At 41.7% G+C, this 22,450-nt stretch overlaps 2 protein-coding genes and 1 long non-coding RNA gene across 4 annotated transcripts in view; 2 read left to right on the top strand and 1 right to left on the bottom strand.

Annotated features, from left to right (window-relative positions):
* Window positions 1-9,970, top strand: part of cenph (centromere protein H) — a 29,706-nt gene extending 19,736 nt beyond the window's left edge. The window contains exons 7-10 of one of the 2 annotated variants that reach the window (XM_078214991.1): window positions 2,418-2,481; window positions 4,822-4,873; window positions 5,284-5,444; window positions 9,041-9,970. In XM_078214991.1, coding sequence (XP_078071117.1) covers window positions 2,418-2,481; window positions 4,822-4,873; window positions 5,284-5,444; window positions 9,041-9,148 — 385 coding nt within the window. In that variant the 3' untranslated portion in view covers window positions 9,149-9,970. The remainder of the gene's footprint in view (window positions 1-2,417; window positions 2,482-4,821; window positions 4,874-5,283; window positions 5,445-9,040) is intronic. The other variant, XM_078214992.1, reaches the window with a different exon arrangement.
* LOC144495104 (uncharacterized) lies at window positions 2,283-20,583 on the bottom strand. The gene is made up of 3 exons (XR_013498215.1): window positions 20,354-20,583; window positions 19,983-20,116; window positions 2,283-3,404 (listed from the first exon to the last, which is right to left on the bottom strand). It is a non-coding gene; the product is annotated as an uncharacterized LOC144495104 (long non-coding RNA).
* Window positions 20,584-20,727: 144 nt separating this feature from the next.
* Window positions 20,728-22,450, top strand: part of kgd4 (alpha-ketoglutarate dehydrogenase subunit 4) — a 28,643-nt gene continuing 26,920 nt past the window's right edge. The window contains exon 1 of the mRNA XM_078214990.1: window positions 20,728-20,803. Coding sequence (XP_078071116.1) covers window positions 20,753-20,803 — 51 coding nt within the window. The 5' untranslated portion in view covers window positions 20,728-20,752. The remainder of the gene's footprint in view (window positions 20,804-22,450) is intronic.

Raw genomic sequence — 22,450 nt, 5'->3', positions numbered from 1 at the left:
TACCAAGGATTTCACATGAAAAGAGAAGGTGCTGTACTGCTCCACCATATATGAGTCACCAGGAGAAAGGGTGATTGGTTATCAGCATCTTGATCTGACCCCAAAAAAATGGTAGGAGGTCAGGCAGAGCAGTAGCAGCTATAGCAGGAGGAAGGGTAAGACAGCACATTTTCCCTCTTGTGCCTGCAAGACATCCATCCATCCTCTGGACATCCTCCACCAGGACCTCCAGTGCTATATCTGATAGCCTGTACGTTAGTCTCTCTGCCATCCTGCAACATGCTTTTCCATGCCACTAAGCACACTTTTGGTGGAAGTTGGTGGGATGAGACGACATACACTTTTCCATGAAAATTGTGTCTAATTAGCAGTGGAGTGCTAAACCTGTCAGTTTCTGTTTAATGCCTATTCTATTCATACGTTAGGAACAAAAGAGTTGTCAGGGAGAAAATCGGACCTCTCGGGGACAAAGGAGGGGAATTATGCTTAGAACCCAAGGGAATAGGGGAGATCCTAAATGAATACTTTGCATCGGTATTCACGAAGGAGAGGGGCGTGTTAACCGGGAGTGTCTCGGAGGGAGGTGTTGACCCGTTAGAGAAAATCTCCATTACAAGAGAGGAAGTGTTAGGTTTTTTAGGGAACATTAAAACTGACAAAGCCCCAGGGCCTGATGGCATCTATCCTCGACTGCTCAAGGAGACGAGAGATGAAATTGCTGGGCCTCTGACGGAAATCTTTGTTGCTTCTTTGGACACGGGTGAGGTCCCTGAGGATTGGAGGATAGCGAATGTGGTCCCGTTGTTTAAGAAGGGTAGCAGGGATAACCCAGGAAATTATAGGCCGGTGAGCTTGATGTCCGTGGTAGGGAAGTTGTTGGAGAGGATTCTTAGAGACAGGATGTATGTGCATTTAGAACGGAACAATCTCATTAGTGACAGACAGCATGGTTTTGTAAGAGGGAGGTCGTGCCTTACAAATTTGGTGGAGTTTTTTGAGGAAGTGACAAAAACGGTTGATGAAGGAAGGGCCGTGGATGTTGTCTATATGGATTTCAGTAAGGCATTTGACAAAGTCCCACATGGCAGGTTGGTTAAGAAGGTTAAGGCTCATGGGGTACAAGGAGAAGTGGCTAGATGGGTGGAGAACTGGCTTGGCCATAGGAGACAGAGGATAGTGGTCGAAGGGTCTTTTTCCGGCTGGAGGGCTGTGACCAGTGGTGTTCCGCAGGGCTCTGTACTGGGACCTCTGCTATTTGTGATATATATAAATGATTTGGAAGAAGGTGTAACTGGTGTAATCAGCAAGTTTGCGGATGACACGAAGATGGCTGGACTTGCGGATAGCGAAGAGCATTGTCGGGCAATACAGCAGGATATAGATGGGCTGGAAAATTGGGCGGAGAGGTGGCAGATGGAGTTTAATCCGGATAAATGCGAAGTGATGCATTTTGGAAGAAATAATGTAGGGAGGAGTTATACAATAAATGGCAGAGTCATCAGGAGTATAGAAGCACAGAGGGACCTAGGTGTGCAAGTCCACAAATCCTTGAAGGCGGCAACACAGGTGGAGAAGGTGGTGAAGAAGGCATATGGTATGCTTGCCTTTATAGGATGGGGTATAGAGTATAAAAGCTGGAGTCTGATGATGCAGCTGTATAGAACGCTGGTTAGGCCACATTTGGAGTACTGCGTCCAGTTCTGGTCGCCGCACTACCAGAAGGACGTGGAGGCGTTAGAGAGAGTGCAGAGAAGGTTTACTAGGATGTTGCCTGGTATGGAGGGTCTTAGCTATGAGGAGAGATTGGGTAAACTGGGGTTGTTCTCCCTGGAAAGACAGAGAATGAGGGGAGATCTAATAGAGGTGTACAAGATTATGAAGGAGATAGATAGGGTGAACAGTGGGAAGCTTTTTCCCAGATCAGAAGTGACGTTCACGAGGGGTCACGGGCTCAAGGTGAGAGGGGCGAAGTATAACTCAGATATTAGAGGGATGTTTTTTTACACAGAGGGTGGTGGGGGCCTGGAATGTGCTGCCAAGTAGGGTGGTGGAGGCAGGCACGCTGACATCGTTTAAGACTTACCTGGATAGTCACATGAGCAGCCTGGGAATGGAGGGATACAAACGATTGGTCTAGTTGGACCAAGGAGCAGCACAGGCTTGGAGGGCCGAAGGGCCTGTTTCCTGTGCTATACTGTTCTTTGTTCTTTGCCTGTAGGCAGGTTCAGATCTTGATAAGCATCACCAGCCTGAAATTGCCTGCTAAATCAGACTATTAAATAGGTGTGTTTTTTTATTAGTGCAGTACCCCTTCAATGCTTGTTTTCACCCTTTGGCTAAAGCAGTGAAAATCAATGATTATTATAGTATACAATTCAAGTTGTCAGTTTTTATCACAAATCATTGTTTGTTTTTAGGTTGATAATGAAAACAATCCAGCACTCTTTAGGTCTTTGCTCTGAGATTCTCGAAACCCAGAAAGTAAGTGCAATATGATTAATAACTCCTGTGTTATGGGTTTGAAAACTGTTGCTAACATTGTAATGTTTTATTATCTGCAGGTACTTTAAATAGCAGCATTTTCAGTTATAAGCTACTACAATTGACTTTCTTTTTGTACAGCAACAGGAATAGATGATTTAGCCACTCGAGACCCTTCTGCCATTTAATGAGATTTTGATTGATCTGTGACTCAACTCTATATACTTGTATTTGTTCCATATCCCCCAATACCATAATTTAAGATTTATAATTTTTCAAACGTCCAGCATCAACTGATGTTTGTGGGAGAGTGTTCCATACCGTGATCACCCTTTATACGTTGAAATGTTTAACTTCACTCCTGACTCTAACTTTTAGGCTGTGTCTCCTAGTCCTTGACTCCCAACCAGTGGAAGTAATTTCTCTCGATCTACCCTTTCTGTTCCCCTTAATATCTTGAAAGCTTATCCTTCTAAATTTGAGGGAATGCAGACCCTTGGAGCCCAGATGTTATGCTGGTAAATCTACTCCCTCTCCAAGACCAATATACTTCCTAAGATATAATTCTCAGAATTGTTTGTGATATTCCAGATAGGGTCTAACCAGGTCTTTTGTGGCAGTAGCATAATATCTACTCCCTCGTATTCTAGTCCTTGGAAAAAAAAGCCAGGTGTGCCTCTTTTTTTGTGAGATCCCTGCTTATTCAGAGTACTTCCAGTGTTCGAGCCAACAATGATTAGCATTACTGCCTCACAGCACCAAGAACCCAGGTTCGATTCCAGCCTCAGGTGACTGTGTGGAGTTTGCACTTTCTCCACGTGTCTGCGCGAGTTGCCTCCAGGTGCTCTGTTTTCTTGTCTGTGCGGAGTTTGCACTTTCTCCGCGTGTCTGTTTGAGTTTCCTCCAGGTGCTCCAGTTTCCTCCTACAGTTAAAAGATGTGCAGATTAAGTGGATTGGACATGCTAAATTGCCTTTTAGTGTCGCAAGATGTGTAGGTTAGATGGATTGGCCATGGTGCAGTGTTAGAGGGATAGGGCGGGAGAGAGGGCCTGGGTAAGACACTGTCTGAGTGTTGATGGACTGAATGGCCTCCTCTGCACTGTAGGGATTCTATGATTTGCCCTATAATTTATTCTTCAACCAACTGACAAGAAGATAGATTATCTGATTATTTGTCTCAATGCCGTTTGTTAGATCTTGTCTTGCATTGTGAAGATTGCTGCGTTTATCTACAGAACAAGTGACTACAATTGAAAAGTAATTAATAGGTTGCAAAGCACTCCTGGAATGATGAAAGATGTGAAATGCATGTTTGTTTGTACTTCTAGCTGCAGCTGAAGTGCACTCTTTTCATGTAAAGGTGCCAATTATTTGCTGTATAGTTTTGTACTTAATAATCTTGTCAATACAGGCTCATGCTTTTTTAAAAATTCAAAACATACAAAATATCCACAGCTCTGCTTGTGGATCTTCAAGGATTCGTGCATTACTAAAATATCCACTCATTTTCTTACTTGGCAACCTTGAGCAGTCAGCCATGTATGGTTTATATCTGCTGGGTCAGCAGCAAGCATGCCACAATCTTCCAGATGCTTAACCTGTTCCCCCACTTCCCCAAACTAGATCCACTGGAAATCTATTTTTCTCATCTAAGGTTTTAATACGTGCACATTTCTTTGTACCACCCACAGATTTGTGAATGGTTGACACCTTTACCCAGATCATTGATAAAGATGGTGAAAAGCAGTGGTTCTAACACCAATTTCTATGGACCCTGTAACTGGTTCTTGTGCAAAACCAAAATTATTAATAACTTCCTTCTGTCCTATAAAATTTAAGTCAGTTCTTTATCCAACCCCAAATCTCTCATCTATTCCATCAAGACTACTATCTTATTTGCTGGCCAATATGTGGCACCTTATCAAAGGCTTTTTGAAAATCAGGACATACACTGACTGGGCTGCCTGTATGCACTAACTTGGTGACTTCCTTAAAAAGTTCTGTCAGTTTGGTAAAATGAAATCATTTCCAGAAGCAGGTTGAGATTGAATGGTGCTGTTCTGAGGTTAGGAGGGGCTGAAGCACATTATTGAGGCAGAATGGAGGAGACTTTACTTTGTATTTGGCTGTGCTCTAACTGACTTGAGAGTGCTTAATGCTAACACTGCCTGAAATGGGGAACATTCAGTTGCTCAGCTCTAAGAGTGCACAAAACGTGGACACTTTTACTTCATTTATTTAATTAAATAGTTAATCATTATTATAATAAACATTTGATTAAAATTAAACATTGAGAGATTTTGATGAAGACCAATTACTGATTTTATTTTCTATTGTAGGAAATTCACACTTTGGAGAATGCAGTGCTTGAAGTTCAAAAGCAGAGGCTAAGTAATTACAGTAGAGATACATTTGTTTCATTATTGTATAGATGTACTTTGGTGGAATTGTTTTAGGGCACGACTTTGTTATACCAATAAAATTAATTGTTGACTAGCTAGAGTATATCATTCCACCCAGTTCTAATTTCAAAATTAAGATTTTTTTTTGTCGGGAAGCCAAGTCATCAGTGACTGCATCCAGATCTGCCAATGCCTGTTTTAACCAACTGCTAGGAGGTACAAGTAGGAACAAATTGCTAATATTTACAAAGACACGGGTGTTTTAACATAGTTACTAGTAATTAAGTACAAACAAGTTTGAGATTAGTACAGGTCTCCTCTGAAAATAAATACAACATTGGGTGTTAATCCTCAATCCTCCACAGACTCAAACAGCTATGCATGTTTTTATTTACTTAGTGATAAAACGAAAGATGCAAGGTGTATTGCAGAACATGAGAGCTGAAAAGAAGAAACAACAACAGTTGATTCAACAATTGGAGAATGAACTTCCAAAACGTGGAGAGAAAAATCTGCTAGAGCACGTGAAAATGGTGACATTAATTCAGAAGGTTTTGCAGGTGGAGTTTGCCAACATATAATAACTAACACTAATATTTAAATGCTATACATTTGCTTTATTTTATATATTTAAATATCGATCATGGAATTTTCTCAATTGCCTTTTGAGATGTCCTCCCTTCCTTTCCTGAATGCTTTGACTTCCTCACATTTATAATTCGGGCTTAGTCTAGAACCTCACCAGATATTCATGCTTCATACGTGATCCTGGTCAGCAGGACCATGGTTTTCAGGATTTTCACGAGGACTTGTAGCCAGCAATTTCCTCCCAATAAAATAATTTGGAGAAATCATAGCATAGAACTCCACCCAAGTGTTGGAAGGCTATTCATCTGCTTCGAGCATTGTCACTGAATCTAATCCTAGCCTCTTTCAACGTCCACAGGTACCTAGATACAAACTTCAGGCAGGATCATTAAAGGCAAACCAAAACTTGCTTTTATGTAGTCTTGTATCATCTCACATGTGATGATGCTGTGCCTTTAAGAATTATATTCATATCATGTTTCTTGTAAGGAGTATGTTTAAAATTCAGCTCTGTTTTACACCGTGCCAATTTGTCTGAAAACCAGGCAGCTCAAAGAATGCAGGCCAATGATTGATTTTAGCCAGAGATGTGTTTGTTTTAATCGAAGTTTATTTTTTGTTTATTTGATTTTTTTCCCCTTAGGTTTCAGAGTAGGGCTTTGATTAGGTTGATTGACAGAGTCATGTGCTCAAGGAGAGGAGCTAAGCTTACAGGGAAAAGCGGGCAGTTACTGTTGGGTTCTGAAAGAAGCAGGCGGTGTCTCTCTCTCTCTCTCTTGAGGCAGCTGTTTGGGACCTGTTGGGGAAATAGGTCTTCCTCTCTCTATCTCCTTCTTGAGGACTGGCAGCTAAAGTAGAAGCACGTAAGTCTGTGTACTGCTAAACTGATTTTGAAGAGGAGTTTAAATCTATAAGAGAAATATTGCTTGAATTGGAACAAATAGAGAAAGGTTAGCGGTTAAGAGTTGTATCCTGTCATGTTTAAGTACTTTAATTGGTAAAAGTTTAGCTAATTCAATCACTATAGTTAAAGTGTATTGTTAAGTAAAGTTTTTTAGTGTGTCGATAGAATCACACCTGGAGTGAAACACCTTATCCTCATACTAAGCCAAAATAAAAAAAACTGTTGGGTCTCGATGGGCTTCATAACAAACTTTGGGGTTTCTGATCCGTACCTTAATGCACAGAATACTTTAAAACATTTCACAAATAATAAATTCAGTTTAGAAGTATTTTGACAGTTACGCAGAAAAATGCAGCATTCATTTTGAGCACAGACAGCTGCTACAACGAGTAATGAGGTGAGTGATCAGTTAATCTTGACAGTACTGCTTTCAGGAACAAGGTTACCTGGGACGCCAGGAAAACTCCTTGCACCTTTGAATAGTGATGCAGGAATAAGCAAATAAGAAACAAAATTCTGCAGATGCTGGAAATCTGAAATTTAAGTAGAAAATGACCACATTTAACACCATCTGTGAGGTGAAGAAGATAGGGTTAATGCTTTGGGTTGATAATCTTGCTAGAACCAGTTGATGTTGGAGCAGAATAGTAACAGAGAATGAAAGCATGGAAAATTTAGAAAAGCAGAGGGTGTCAGTGGCCCAGGATTAAGGTGGAGGTGAAAGAAGTTGTTTTTTTTCTTTTTTGCTATTCTATTGTCAACACTTAAATGTTCTGTAATTCTTGGCTACATCTTTTATTTATTTTCTACATTCTACAAATGACAAGGAAACAGGCCATTTGACTCAACCAGCCTTCTCCTATCTTTCATCAAGGTTCTCTACTTCCCTATTTTTCAATTCTCATTCTAGAAATAAAGCCTCATACTTGGGTTGCTTATTTTATTGCCTTGTTAATCTCTGGCACAACTCATAATGTACAACCTTATATTTATCGGTGTTAAATTTCATTTACTCATTTGGCAAATTTATTAATGTGTTGCAGATCACCTAAGTATTTTCAATTCCCCCAATTTGGTTTCATCTGCAAATTTAGATATTTTTTATTCCAAAGTTCAAAGCAATAATGTAAATTATGAACAGCAGTGACCCCAACACTGATTATGTAGAACACCACTTCCCAACTTTTGTCATATTGAATAACTACACTTCACTCCCACTACCTACGTTCTGTCTTGAAGCCAGTTAACCATCCGTTCTGCCACTTGTTCTCTGACTCCACTTTCTCTGACCTTATTCATTAGTCTATTATAGGGCACTTTATCGAAGACCTCTTGAAATTTAAGATAAATTACATCTGCATTATAATTGTCTACTCCTCTGTTATCTTCTCATAAACTTCAGTTATGTTACTCAAGCATAGCTTTTCCCTTTTGAAATCATGCTGACTAGGGCGGCACGGTGGCACAGTGGTTAGCACTGCTGCCTCACAGCGCCAAAGACCCGGGTTCAATTCCCGGCTTGGGTCACTGTCTGTGTGGAGTTTGCATGTCCTCCCCGTGCCTGAGAGTTTCCTCTGGGTGCTCCGGCTTCCTCCCAAGTTCCGAAAGACATGCGGGTTAGGTGCATTGACCCGAACAGGCGCCGGAGTGTGACAACTAGGGGAATTTCACAGTGACTTCATTGCAGTGTTAATGTAAGCCTTACTTGTGACTAATAAATAAATAAAATAATATATTCTGTGTGGAGTTTGCACATTCTCCCCATGTTTGTGTGGGTTTCCTCCAGATGCTCTGGTTTCCTCCCACACTCCAAAGATGTGCGGGTTGGGTTGATTGGCCATGCTAAATTGCCCATTAATGTCAGGGAGATTAGCAGGGTAAATATGTAGGATTACGGGGATAGGGCCTGATGGGATTGTGGTCAGTGCAGACTCAATGGGCCAAATGGCGGCCTCCTGCACTGTAGGAATTGTATGATTCTATCCATTATTATATTTCACATTTTTAGATGTTCTACTGTACTCAGAAGAGATTCCATTATCTTTCCTTCCATCAATGTTAAGCAGAATGGTTTATGATTCCCTGGACAATTTCTGTCCCCCTTGTCTCATTGCCTTTTTTCTCAACCCAGTACAACTTGGACATGTCCTGTCCTCCACTTAATTACATGTTTTCCCCCTTGCTCTGTTTCTTCTTGCTGCCTCTTCCTCTGTATTCTCTCCCAGTTTTGACAAAAAGTCATTAATCTAAAATGCTAACCCTATCTTCCCCTCGCCACATGTACTGCCTGCCCTTCCTACTGTTTCCAGTATCTTTGTTTACAATTTGAGGCAGATAGATTATTTGTTTATGTCACCTGAAGGATGATAACCTCCAATAAAGATCAGAAACTGTGACTAATTAGTCCAGAAGTTAGTTGCAGTGTCTCTATTGAAATCTTAGCTGAGGTCAGCTTTCTTGACACAGTGGAAATTGAACCTGTTATGCTTTGGTTCATAAAGCTTCATTACATGTTGCCTTTACTAATTGTGTCACCAGGGAACTTTGTGAAAAATGTGTAAAACAATTTTAGTACTAACCTGCAAATTTTGACTTTATCAATAATGGATTTTCCACATTTATTTGAAAAGTAATCACGATTGTTGACTTTTTTTATTTTAACAGGGTGTTGTTCTTTCCAGCGGAGTGAACTGGGCCAAGGATCCTGAATTGAAGGAAATTGTTTTGCAGCTTGAGAATAATCCACTTGATGAAGTAGATCCATGCAATTGATTTTCTTTTCCAATTGTAATCAGTGGTGAAGAGCAAAGTGAAGCTCAGCATCTATATCATCCCGTCACTGCATGCTTTCTATCATACTGGGAAGAACTGCATTCTTGAACTCCTCTTGGTAAATAGATGTGTTAAACATGAAAAGTCAGAATTTTGTTTTAATTTTATTTTTAAATATATCTTTTAAATTGAACTTTTTTTTACTTGCTAATTTCATGTTGCAGTGAATTTAAACTACAATTATGTTTGGTCTTCAATTCATACCATACAATATATAAACTATAAAACAAAGCTTTTAAATTAATTTTTGATGGATATTTAAATTGCCCTTGTAGAAATCTGAATTATAACTATCAGACTGCTCACCAATATTGAATATGACTTGGGAGGCATTCAAAATTAACACAAAATCTGCTGTGCAAAATTAATTACATTTTTGATGAGTTAATGGATGATGTATTTGACTTTGATCCTTTTCTCTCACTAGTATCTAGTTTGCTTGTAAATATATATGCTAATATTTTAACCAGGGAGGCATTCAAAATTTACACGATCTGTTGTGCATAATTAGTTACATTATTGAGTTTGAGGATGATATTGTACTTTGATTCTTTCCTCCCCTTCTCTCATTAGTATCTAGTTTGCTTGTATTTACAAGTGCTAATATTTTAACCTATGTTCAGTATGATGTGTTGAACCATTTTAAAATGTAATATGTCTACACAGATTTATGTTCTGCACTCTGTGGCTGTTAATGGATGTATAATTTTAACATTGTATATAAGTAAAACGCTCAGTCCCATAAACAAAGTTTATTTTGTGTATGTGTGAGTATGTCTATGGAAAGATACTGTGTGTGGCTCGAAGTCTAAAGAAATGCTTTTTTATAGTGCTGGTGACAGAGGTCAATCAACAGTTTGTGGCTCCCTCTTTTAGAGCAAAACAAATAAACTAACTCAAATGAACTCGGGGACAAAAAGTCATAGAGGTTTACAGCATGGAAACAGGCCCTTCGGCCCAACTTGTCCATGCCGCCCTTTTTTTAAAAAACCCCTAAGCTAATCCCAATTGCCCGTATTTGGCCCATATCCCTCTATACCCATCGTACCCATGTAACTGAATGTTTTTTAAAAGATAAAATTGTACCCGCCTCTACTACTACCTCTGGCAGCTTGTTCCAGACACTCACCAGCCTCTGTGTGAAAAAATGCCCCTCTGGATACTTTTGTATCTCTCCCCTCTCACCTTAAGCCTATGCCCTCTAGTTTTAGACTCCCCTACCTTTGGGAAAAGATATTGACTATCTACCTTGTCTATGCCCCTCATTATTTTATAGACCTCTATAAGATCACCCCTCAGCCTCCTACGTTCCAGAGAAAAAAGTCCCAGTCTATTTAGCCTCTCCTTATAACTCAATCCATCAAGTCCCAGTAGCATCCTAGTAAATCTTTTCTGCACTGTTTCTATAATAGGGTGACCAGAATAGCACACAGTATTCCAAGTGTGACCGTACCAATGTCTTGTACAACTTCAACAAGACATTCCAACTCCTGTATTCAATGTTCTGACCGATGAAACCAAGTATGCCGAATGCCTTCTTCACTCTGTCCACCTATGATTCCACTTTCAAGGAGCTATGAACTTGTACCCCTAGATCTCTTTGTTCTGTAACACTCCCCAACGCCATACCATTAACTGAGTAAGTCCTGCCCTGGTTCAATCTACCAAAATGCATCACCTCGCATTTGTCTAAATTAAACTCCATCTGCCATTTGTCAGCCCACTGGCCCAATTGATCAAGATCCTGTTGCAATTGGAGATAACTTTCTTCATTGTCCACCATGCCACCAATCTTGGTGTCATCTGCAAACTTACTAACCATGCCCCCTATATTCTCATCCAAATCATTAATATAAATGACAAATAACAGTGGGCCCAGCACTGATTCTTGAGGCACACCACTGGTCGCAGGCCTCCAGTTTGAAAAACAACTCTCTACAACCACCCTCTGGCTTCTGTCAAGAAGCCAATTTTGTATCCATTTAGATACCTCACCCTGGATCCCGTGAGATTTAACTTTATGCAACAACCTACCATGCGGTACCTTATCAAAGGCCTTGCTAAAGTCCGTGTAGACAAAATCAACTGCACTGCCCTCTTCTACCTTCTTGGTTACCCCTTCAAAAAACTCAATTAAATTTGAGACATGATTTTCAACTCACAAAGCTATGCTGACTATCCCTAATCAGTCCTTGCATCTCTAAATGCCTGTAGATCCTGTCTCTCAAAATACCTTCCAACAATTTACCCACCACAGATGTGAGGCTCACTGGCCTGTAGTTCCCAGGCTTTTCCCTGCACCCTTTTTAAACAAAGGCACAACATTTGCCACTCTCCAATCTTCAGGCACCTCACCCGTGACTAACGATGATTCAAATATCTCGGCTAGGGGACCCGCAATTTCCTCCCTAGCCTCCCACAACGTCCTGGAATATACCTCATCAGGTCCCGGGGATTTATGGATAAAGATCTGAAGCCTTGTTCTGGTAATCTACCTTGATGCGCTTTAAAACTTCCAGCACCTCCTCCTCTGTAATATGTACACTCCTCAAGGCCTCACTATTTATTAGCCCAAGTTCCCTAACATCTATGCTTTTCTCAACAGTAAATACTGATGAGAAATATTCATTTAGGATCTCACCCATCTCTTGTGGATCCACACATAGATGACCGTGTTGATCCTTAAGAGGCCCTACTCTCTCCCTTGTTACTCTTTTGCCCTTTATGTATTTGTAGAAGCTCTTTGGATTCTCCTTTGCCTTATCTGCCAAAACAATTTCGTGTCCCCTTTTTGCCTTCTTGATTTCTCTCTTAACTCTACTCCTACACCCCCTATACTCTTGAAGAGAGTCACTTGATCCCAGCTGCCTATGCACGTCATGTGCCTCTTTCTTCTTCTTGACCAGGGCCTCAATATCCCGAGTCATCCAGGGTTCCCGACTTCTGCCAGCCTTGCCCTTCGCTCTAAGGGGAATGTGTTTACCCTGAACCCTGGTTAACACACTTTTGAAAGCACGCCACTTACCAGATGTCCCTTTGCCTTCCTACAGACTCCCCCAATTAACTTTTGAAAGTTCCTGCCTGATACCATCAAAATTGGCCTTGCCCCAATTTAGAATTTTAACTTTTGGGACAGACCTATCATTCTCCATAGCTATCTTAAAACTAATAGAATTATGGTCACTGGTCCCAAAGTGATCCCTCACTAACACTTCTGTTACCTGCCTTTCCTTATTTCCCAAGAGGAGGTAAAGTTTTGCCCCCTCTCTAGTCAGGCCATCCACATACTGAATGAGAAATTCCTCCTGAATACATTCAACAAATTTATCTCCATCCAACCCTCTAATACTATGGCTGTCCCAGTCAATGTTGGGAAAAGTAAAAGGGGCAGCTCCCCAAAAGGAGGGGGAACAGCCCGAACAGAACCAAAATACAAAGGAAACTTAAAACATTAAATCATAATGTGGTTCTCGGGGTCTATAATGCACCCCAGCCCCTGCGGTGCCAGAGTTTGTGGCTTTCCACTTTCATTTGTTCAGTGTCAAATTTATTAACTTTGTTGCTGACATGATTGCCAAAGGTTAATTGAATTTACTCTGGGTATATTTTAATTAATTGCTTAAGTCACAGCTGATGGCTCTCACTTGGTGCCCAGGTCCATGCATTTAAGCCAAAATCATTTATTTATTGAATTCCTTCCAAGTCTGCTCCTCCCAAGGCAGAACACATGGATTAATGAATTTACTTAATGTCCAATGGCTGGTTCGCGCAAACTACATTTAATTGATCTAATTTCCAACTCCTCTCCCTCCCCCTAACTAAGCTTTAATTGGCTTAATTTAGATGGATTCACTTAATTGATTCTCGTAAATGGCAGCACTATAACAGACTTTAATGTTTAAATTGTAACTTTAGTGCTGCTGTCAGTGGCATTTCATTGAGTTGAAATGGAATACAATTCAAATTCACTTCAGTCCAATCAGTGGATAATGTCTCCAATGTTGTGTATTCCAACAAAAAGCAAAAGAGTGTAGATGCTGTAAGTCTGAAACAAAAACAGAAATTCCTGCAGATACTCAGCAGGTCAACTACAACTAGCAAGAAAATGCAAGACAACTGAAGTTTCAGGTTTGGCGCAAGAGTGGTCAGGGAATTGTGGCCAACCCATGGCTTTCAAGGGAAATTAGAGATTGTATCAGATTCAAGGAAGAAGCATACAAATTGGCAAGAAAAAGCAATAGGCCTGAGGATTGGGAGCAGTTTAAAATTTAGCAAAGGAACCAAGGGATTGATTAAGAAGCGAAAAATGGAGTATGAAAGTAAGCTAGCAGGGAACATAAAAACTGACTAACAGTTTCTATAGATATGTAAAGAGGAAAAGGATGGACAAAAACGAATGTAGTCATAAACGGGAGAATTCATAACGGGGAATAAAATGGCTGAGGAATTAAATTTGTACTTTGCTTCCATTTTCACAAAGGAAGACATGAATAATGTACCAGAAGTGCTGAGAGAAACATGTTGAGGAGCTGAAGAAAATCAGCATTAGTAGAGAAATGGTTTTGGGGAAATTGATGGGATTGAAGGTGGATAAATCTCCAGGTCCTGATAGTCTTCATCCCGGAGTACTTAAGGAAGTGGCCTGGAAACAGTAGATGGTTATTTTCCAAAGTTCTTTGGACTCTGGAATTGTTCCTACAGATTGGAGGGTGGCTAATGTGAGCCCACTATTCGAAAAGGGAGGTAGAGAGAAAACGGGGAACTATAGACCAGTGAGCCTAATATCGGTATTACAAGAACAATACAGCACAGGAACAGGCCCTTTGGCCCTCCAAGCCCGCGCCGCTCCCTGGTCCAAACTAGACCATTCTTTTGTATCCCTCCATTTCCACTCCGTTATTGTGGCTATCTAGATAAGTCTTAAACGTTCCCAGTGTGTCCGCCTCCACCACCTTGCCCGGCAGTGCATTCCAGGCCCCCACCACCCTCGGTGTAAAATACGTCCTTCTGATATCAGTGTTAAACCTCCCCCCCCCTCACCTTGAACCTATGACCCCTCGTGAACATCACCACCGACCTGGGAAAAAGCTTCCCACCGTTCACCCTATCTATGCCTTTCATAATTTTATACACCTCTATTAGGTCACCCCTCATCCTCCGTCTTTCCAGTGAGAACAACCCCAGTTTACCCAATCTCTCTTCATAACTAAGCCCCTCCATACCAGGCAACATCCTGGTAAACCTCCTCTGCACTCTCTCTAAAGCCTCCACGTCTTTCTGGTAGTGTGGCGACCAGAACTGGGCGCAGTATTCCAAATGCGGCCGAACCAACGTTCTATACAACTGCAACATCAGACCCCAACTTTTATACTCTATGCCCCGTCCTATAAAGGCAAGCATGCCATATGCCTTCTTCACTACCTTCTCCACCTGTGACGTCACCTTCAAGGATCTGTGGACTTGCACACCCAGGTCCCTCTGTGTATCTACACCCTTTATGGTTCTGCCATTTATCGTATAGCTCCCGCCTACGTTAGTTCTACCAAAATGCATCACTTCGCATTTATCTGGATTGAACTCCATCTGCCATTTCTTTGCCCAAATTTCCAGCCTATCTATATCCTTCTGTAGCCTCTGACAATGTTCCTCACTATCTGCAAGTCCAGCCATTTTCGTGTTGTCCGCAAACTTACTGATCACCCCAGTTACACCTTCTTCCAGATCGCGTATATAAATCACAAACAGCAGAGGTCCCAATACAGAGCCCTGCGGAACACCACTAGTCACAGGCATCTAGCCGGAAAAAGACCCTTCCACTACCACCTTCTGTGACCAAGCCAGTTCTCCACCCATCTAGCCACCTCCCCCTTTATCCCATGAGATCCAACCTTTTGCACCAACTTACCATGAGGGACTTTGTCAAATGCTTTACTAAAGTCCATATAGACGACATCCACGGCCCTTCCCTCGTCAACCATTCTAGTCACTTCTTCAAAAAACTCCATCTGGTTAGTGAAGCATGACCTCCCTCTCACGAAACCATGGTATTGGGGAAGTTACTAGAGTATATTATCAAGGATTTCATAACTCGGCATTTGGAAGGCAGTGGTATAATCAGACAAAGTCAGCATGGATTTACAAAAGGGAAATTGTGTTTGACGAATCTATTGGAATTTTTTGAGGATGTAACTAGTAGAGTCGACTGAAGAGAACCAGTGGATGTGGCTTATGTAGACTTTCAGAAGGCTTTCGACAAGGTCTCACGTAACAGAATACTACGTAAAGTTAAAGCACGTGGGATTGCAGGTAATGTCTTGATGGATAGAAAGCTGGTTAGCAAATATGAAGCAAAGAGTTGGCATAAATGGGTCTTTTTCTGATTGGCAGTCAGTGACTAGTGGGGTTTGCAGGAATCTGACCCCAACTGTTCACTTTGTTTATGAATGATTTGGACCAGGGAACTGAATGTATTATCTCCAAATTTGCAGATGATACAAAGTTGGGTGGGAGGGTGAGCTGTGAGGAGGATGCTTCAGCATGATTTGGACAGGCTGAGTGTGTGGGCATCTGCATGGCAGATGCAGTATAATGTGGATAAATGTGAGGTTATCCACTTTGGTAGCAATAATAGGAAGACAGATTATTACTTGAATGGGTGTAAATTGAGGGAGGTCGATACTCAACGAGATGTTGGAGTCCTCATGCATCAGTCGCTGAAAGTAAGCACGCAGGTACACCAGGCAGTAAAGAAGTCAAATGGTATGTCGGCCTTCATAGCGAGAGGATTTGAGTATAGGCGTAGGGATGTTTTGCTGCAATTGTACAGGGCGTTGGTGAGGCCACATCTGGAGTATTGTGTGTAGTTTTCGTGTCCTTATCTGAGGAAGGATGTCCTTGCTATAGAGGGAGTACAGCGAAGGTTTACTAGGCTGATTCCTGGGATGGCAAGTCTGTCATATAAGGAGAGACCAAGTTGGATAGGATTATATTCACTGGAGTTTAGAAGAGTGAGGGGATCTCATAGAAACGTATAAAATTCTAACAGGGTTAGACAGGGTATTTTCAGAAAGAACGTTCCCAATGGTGGAGGAGTCCAGAAATAGGGGTCATAGCTTGAGGATAAGGGGTAAACCTTTTAGAACTGAGGTGAGGACAGATTTCTTCACCCAGAGGGTGGTGAATGTGTGGATTTCACTACCACAGATTGTAGTTGAGGCCAAAAAGTTGTGTGATTTCAAGAAGAAATTAAATATAGCTCTTGGGGCTAAAGGGATCAAGGGATATGGGAGAAAGGGGGGATCCAGATATTGAATTCAATGATCAAAATGAATGGCAGAGCAGGCGCAAAGGGCTGATTGGCCTACTCCTGCTTCTAGTCTCTATAAACCACATCTAGAAGGAAAAGAACAGGAGAAGGGGCAAGAAAAACAGACTTGGGGAAACAACATGAAATGACCTATAAGGTGAGGAGGAAATGGTTAAAGATCTTTGTTCTTTGGCCGGAAAACATTCTACCTGCCTCCATTCCCCCTGGGCCTGCCTCCAGACGTATTGGTCCCAACTGCAGACCATCCCTGCCATCCTACGATGAACATCCGGTAGGCAGGTACTGCTACACAGCCCAACTTGAAATTCCCACATTGAGGATGAAAGTGCAGGCCCAGGGATCCAAAGCATCTCACCAGCTCAGTGTTCTGATCCCCAGAACCAAATCATTCTCCTTCGCCAAGATCTGGATATGCATCTTCACCAAACAGTTTCCTTTGGGCTGTATCCTAACTAATTACTAAGTTTTAATGAAACCCATCCATTAGTTTTGAGATGTATACAGACTAAGGAGCATAAATATTTCCTCTGTCCACATTCAGTGGTGAAGGTAATGAACAGCATTAGACTGCCTTGCGATGTTTTGCTACTTTTGAAAGAGCCATAAATCTATGCTGAGTTGCATCCACGGGCGTTTTCCCCAATCCAGGATGTTATCCATGTGAGTATTTAGCAATGTATTTGATTGTCATGGACATCACAGCTGAATGGCTTCCTATGCTTTAAGATTCTATGACAAAGTGGTTCGGTACACAGCAAGGTGAACTATAAAAAACTTGGAAAACTTAACCAGGTTAGCAGAATGGGAGGATAGTTAAAATGGAGTGTTACTGAGGTACAATTTAATGCAAGTAAATGTGAGGTAATAGTTTGTCGGATAAAACAATTGATGTGAGTATTGTTGCGAAGTTGAGCTTGTGAAGTTGGAATTTGATGTTAGTAAAGATGTAAAGAATATTGTAAAAATGCGAGAGGGAAAAAAAATTGCAGTGTCCTTTTAAAAGCTGGTGCTTTGTTTCAGTGCTTGGAGGTTTAAAATGCAGAGTACGTACAGAGTCCAAGCTGAAACATTTGTATCAAAAACTCAAGCAGTAGTCTTGACAAGACAACATTTTTATTTATTTAGCCCAATCAATTTAAGGCAGGCACTTAGCTACCAAGAACCTGTAAGATTTGAATTTGATGATTTTGACAACATCAGGCCAATCCTATCGTAGGAAAATTGATAGGTCATCATATGTGGGGAAAAACAGGAGAGCAACGGAAGAACTGCCACCTCTCAAGCCTCGAGAGGGAGAGAGCAGCTCTCAACTCTGCCAGCTTCAGATATCTCTTAGGAGAACACACCATCTAACTAGCAAAAGGTACCAAATCAGAAAGAACTCTCAGACAGAGGGATCAACAGAGGAACTCCAGAAGTTTCTGAAAGCCACAAAACCTGGTTGTATTTTTCTGAGAGTTAATGAATTCTATTATTATATTTTTTGTTAATGAATGGATATTGTATTTATTTGAACAGCATTCCATTAGAATCTTATTTTGTTCAGTATGTTACTTGTTTAGTTAAAGTTCCCTGTTAGTTAAATAAATAAATTGATAAGTGTTCATTTTAAAGTGAGTGTCAAGTATTTCTGTTAGTTTTCCACTGAACGTTACTGAAGAACAGCTCACCTTCCCACGCACTTTTAACAGATTATGAGGAGAGGTATTCCTCTTTGGGGGATTCGACGTCACTTTTCAAAAGGGGGTCAACCTCCGTATCTAACAGTATATTCTCAATGCAAAAACAGTTAAGAGTGTAAATGAACAGAGAATCTTGGGGATCTGAACACATAATATTTGAAAGGTGTGTGCAAGTAGATAAAGACTTGAATAAGACCAACCATTTCTGATTAGGGGCACAAAGTACAATGTAATATTAAATTTGCACAAAACATTAGTTACAACATAGTTAGTCACTACAGAAAAGACATTAAAGCTTAGAAAGTGTAAATCTTAGATTCAATGGTGGGAAGAGACATTTACACTGGTATTATTTCTACTGGAGGAAAGGAAGGACAAGAGATTTGATTGATATTTCTTAAAATTATGGAGGAACATGATGGTGTCAATAGCGAAAGACCATTTCCACTGGCTGAGGAATCAGTGATTAAGAGCTGAGAAGCAAAGCAACATTTTTTTTATCCAAAGAGTTGTTTGAGCATGAAATATCTTGTCATAGGTAGTTTTGATTTGATTTGATTTATTATTGTCACATGTATTCGTATACAGTGAAAAGTATTGTTTATTGCATGCTATACAGAGAAAGCATACCGTTCATAGAGAAGGAAAGGAGAGTGTGCAGAATGTAGTGTTACAGCCATAGCTAGGGTGTAGAGGAAGATCAATTTAATGCGAGGTAGGTCCATCTGATGGCAGCAGGGAAGAAGCTGTTCTTGAGTCAGTTGGTACGTGTCCTCAGACTTTTGTATCTTCTTCCCGACGGAAGAAGGTGGAAGAGAGAATGTCCTGAGTGTGTGAGGTCCTTAATTATGCTAGTTGCTGAGATAGAATTAAACATTGCATTTTTTAAAGGATGTGGAGGTAAAACATTTGGGCAATTAGATTGGCTCTGGATTGCTCCAACACTTCACTGTCTATGACAAAGAGTCTGAGATCATATACCAACCGACTCAAGAATAGCTTATTCCCGGCTGCTGTCAGACTTTTGAATGGACTGACTTTATATTAAGTTGATCTTTCTCTACACACTAGCTATGAATAACACTAAAGTTTGCATCCTCTCCTTTCCTTCTTCCCTATGTACTCTATGAACGGTATGCTTTCTCTGTATCGCATGCAAGAAACCATACTTTTCACTGTATACTAATACACGTGACAATAATAAATCAAACCATATCAAAAGGGGTGAATATCTTTCTATATCATCAAACACTAGGGTTCTAAACATTAGTCCCACAATGGCTCTTGCAAGTAACAATCATCTGCTTAGATGTTGGATGGTGGAATAGCCTGGAATGCCGTAAATCAGCCTGCTTCACAGATCAGAGTGGAAGACTCGGAATTGCAATGGACTTGAATCTCAGCACTTGCTGCACAGTCAGGAATGATGGTAGCAACATGTTAAGAGAGGTGCAACAAGTCATGAGCGAAACTGGAGAAATTTACTTTGGGTGAATAGTGAAAGGTTGTGATTTTCACCGATAGGGTACAGGGGAATAGAGAACACAATTTCTCACTGGGAGAATTGAAGGTTTTGGACAGAGGACTATTGGTCAATAGGATGCTTCAGCGCAAGTGATAATTGAATCACAATGTTATTCAAAATAATCACATTGTCTATACCTTTAAGACTTGATTACCTGTAAAGACTCGCATTCCAACCATTATTTTGCAAACTGAGTTTGTGTCTGTATATGCCCTGTTTGTGAACACAACTCCCACTCACCTGATGAAGGGGCAGCGCTCCGAAAGCTTGTGGCTTGTGCTACCAAATAAACCTGTTGGACTTTAACCTGGTGTTGTGGGACTTCTTACTGTGTTTACCCCAGTCCAACGCCGGCAGCTCCACATCATGAGATTCTATGAGACATTGTTAGCATTTTAATAATATTCTGCATTCTGTCAATTTCTATTATTGTATGAAAATTCTCCTTTCTAGTCGGACTTCCCTTGTGCACTATTTGGGTGTCCCATCTGGTTACAGTTTGAAGGTTAGTTGCAAAGTGATTTTGGGCCAGTGAAAAACTATCGCAGGCACAAGTCAGGAGGGGGACGGAGCCCCAAACGTTTATACGGTAAAAAAAAGCATTCGCTTACGCGGTGTGTGTTGAGGCGTTGCTGGGGGTAGGTTGCAGTGATGGGTAAAGCACATTAAGGGCATTTAAATGGTCATTGGATAAACATATGGATGATATTGGAATAGTGTAGGTTAGATGGGCTTTAGATTGGTTTCACTGGTCGGGGGCCGAAGGGCCTGCACTGCGCTGTAATGTTCTATGTGGAGCTTCGCACGGAGGCAGCTTGGATTGACAGCAACGGCTCGCGAGGGGACTGGTGATTGCACTATGACCCCTTCCCTTCTCCTGATTGGACCGTCCCCAGCATCCCAACCCCGCCCCCTCCTCTCCGGAACGCACTCTCCTGCCAATGAGACGCGCGTGCGCCCTGACCCCGCGGAAGCTCTCACCCGGAAGTACACAAAACCTTTGCGTCGCCATGGGGAACGCCGGGGGAAGTAAGATGGCGGTGGGCAACAAGATTGTTCAGGTAAGAGTGGATAGCGCGGCTTCTCCCGGAGATGGGGGGCCCCCCTTCCCCCACCTCCTCGTTTCACAAAGAGAAGTTGATCAGGAGCTGGCGGCTTTGGGGGAGGAGGAGGCGGCGGCGGCGGCTGTGTCCTCCCCGAGGACAGCATTTGTAGTTCATTTGAGGTCGTGTCCTTGTCGGCTCATCGCCCCGGCGATCCCGCACTGTTCTGGTCCCGTCTGTCAGCTGGGCCGCCAGTTCCCCCCACCCCACCCCAGACCGTTACAAAGAAACGGTGGAGAACATTTTACGATTGTTGTAGCCAGTCCCAGCTTCTGTAGCCGGGTGGTTAAACCAGGGCCACTGACTGGTGGGTGGGTGACTGAGTCACACCGAGAAAGTGGCACCAGTGACTTATATACGTTGTCCAGCATGTTTTCCTCTTCTGCCTGAACAAGAAGTCTCACAGCACCAGGTTAAACTCCAACAGTTTTATTTGGTAGCACGAGCTTTTGGAGCGCTGATCCTTCGGGGAACAGCTCGTGCTACCAAATAAACCTGTTAGACTTTAACCTGGTGTTGTGAGACTTCTTACTGTGCCCACCCCAGTCCAATGCTGACATCTCCACATCAGTACAATATAAGGCATGATGGGACTAATTATTCTGTTTACAGCATAGTCGATAATCCAATATCCAAAATAGATTAGATTAGTAATTTGATTTATTATTGTCACAAGTGTTGGAATACAATGAAGAATATTGTTTGTCTGCTATGCAGACTAAACATACTGTTCATAGATACATAGAAGAGGCTACATAGAATGTAACTGCATAGAATGTAGTGCTACAGTCTAGTCAGGGTGAAGAGAAAGATCAGTTTAACATATGGTAGGTCCATTCGAAAGTCTGATGGCAGCAGAGAAGAAGTTGTTCTTTGAGTCGGTTGGTATGTGATCTCAGACTTTGCATTTTTTTTCCTGACACAAGAAGTGGAAGAGAGTGTGTCTGGGATGCGTGGGGTCCTTGATTATGCTGGCTGCTTTTGTGAGGCAATGGGAAGTGTAGACTGGGTCAATGGTTGTGAGGCTGGTTTGCATGATGGATTGGGCTACATTTTGTAGTTTCTTGCAGTCTTGATCGGTGCAGGAGCCATACCAAGCTGTGATACATCCAGAAAGGATGCTTTCCATGGTGCATCTTTAAAAAATGGTGAGAGTTGTAGTGAACATGCCAAATGTCATTTGCCACCTGAGAAAGTAGAGGCATAGGTGGGCTTTCTTAACTATAACCTCAGTATGGAGGGATCAGGACAAGTTGGTGGTCTGGACACTTACACACTTGAAGCTGTTGACCATTTCCACTTCGTTATCATTGATGTAGACAGGGGCATGTCCTCCACTACGCTTTCTGAAGTCAATAACTACCTTCTTTGTTTCACTGACATTGAGAGAGAGAGATTATTGTTGTCGCACCAGATTCTCTATCTCTTTCCCGTACGCAGTCTCGTCATTGTTTGAGATCTGACCCACAATGGTGGTGTCATCAGCAAACTTGAAAACTGAGTTGCAGTGGAATTTGACCACGTGGTCCTAAGTAGGAGTGTAAGGAGTAGGGGAAGGGGCTGAGGACACAGCCTTGTGGGGCACTGGTGTTGATGATGATCGTG

The sequence above is a fragment of the Mustelus asterias genome, chromosome 6 (genome assembly GCF_964213995.1).
Source record: "Mustelus asterias chromosome 6, sMusAst1.hap1.1, whole genome shotgun sequence".
NCBI lineage: Eukaryota > Metazoa > Chordata > Chondrichthyes > Carcharhiniformes > Triakidae > Mustelus > Mustelus asterias.
This window is presented reverse-complemented; position numbering and strand designations above follow the sequence as displayed.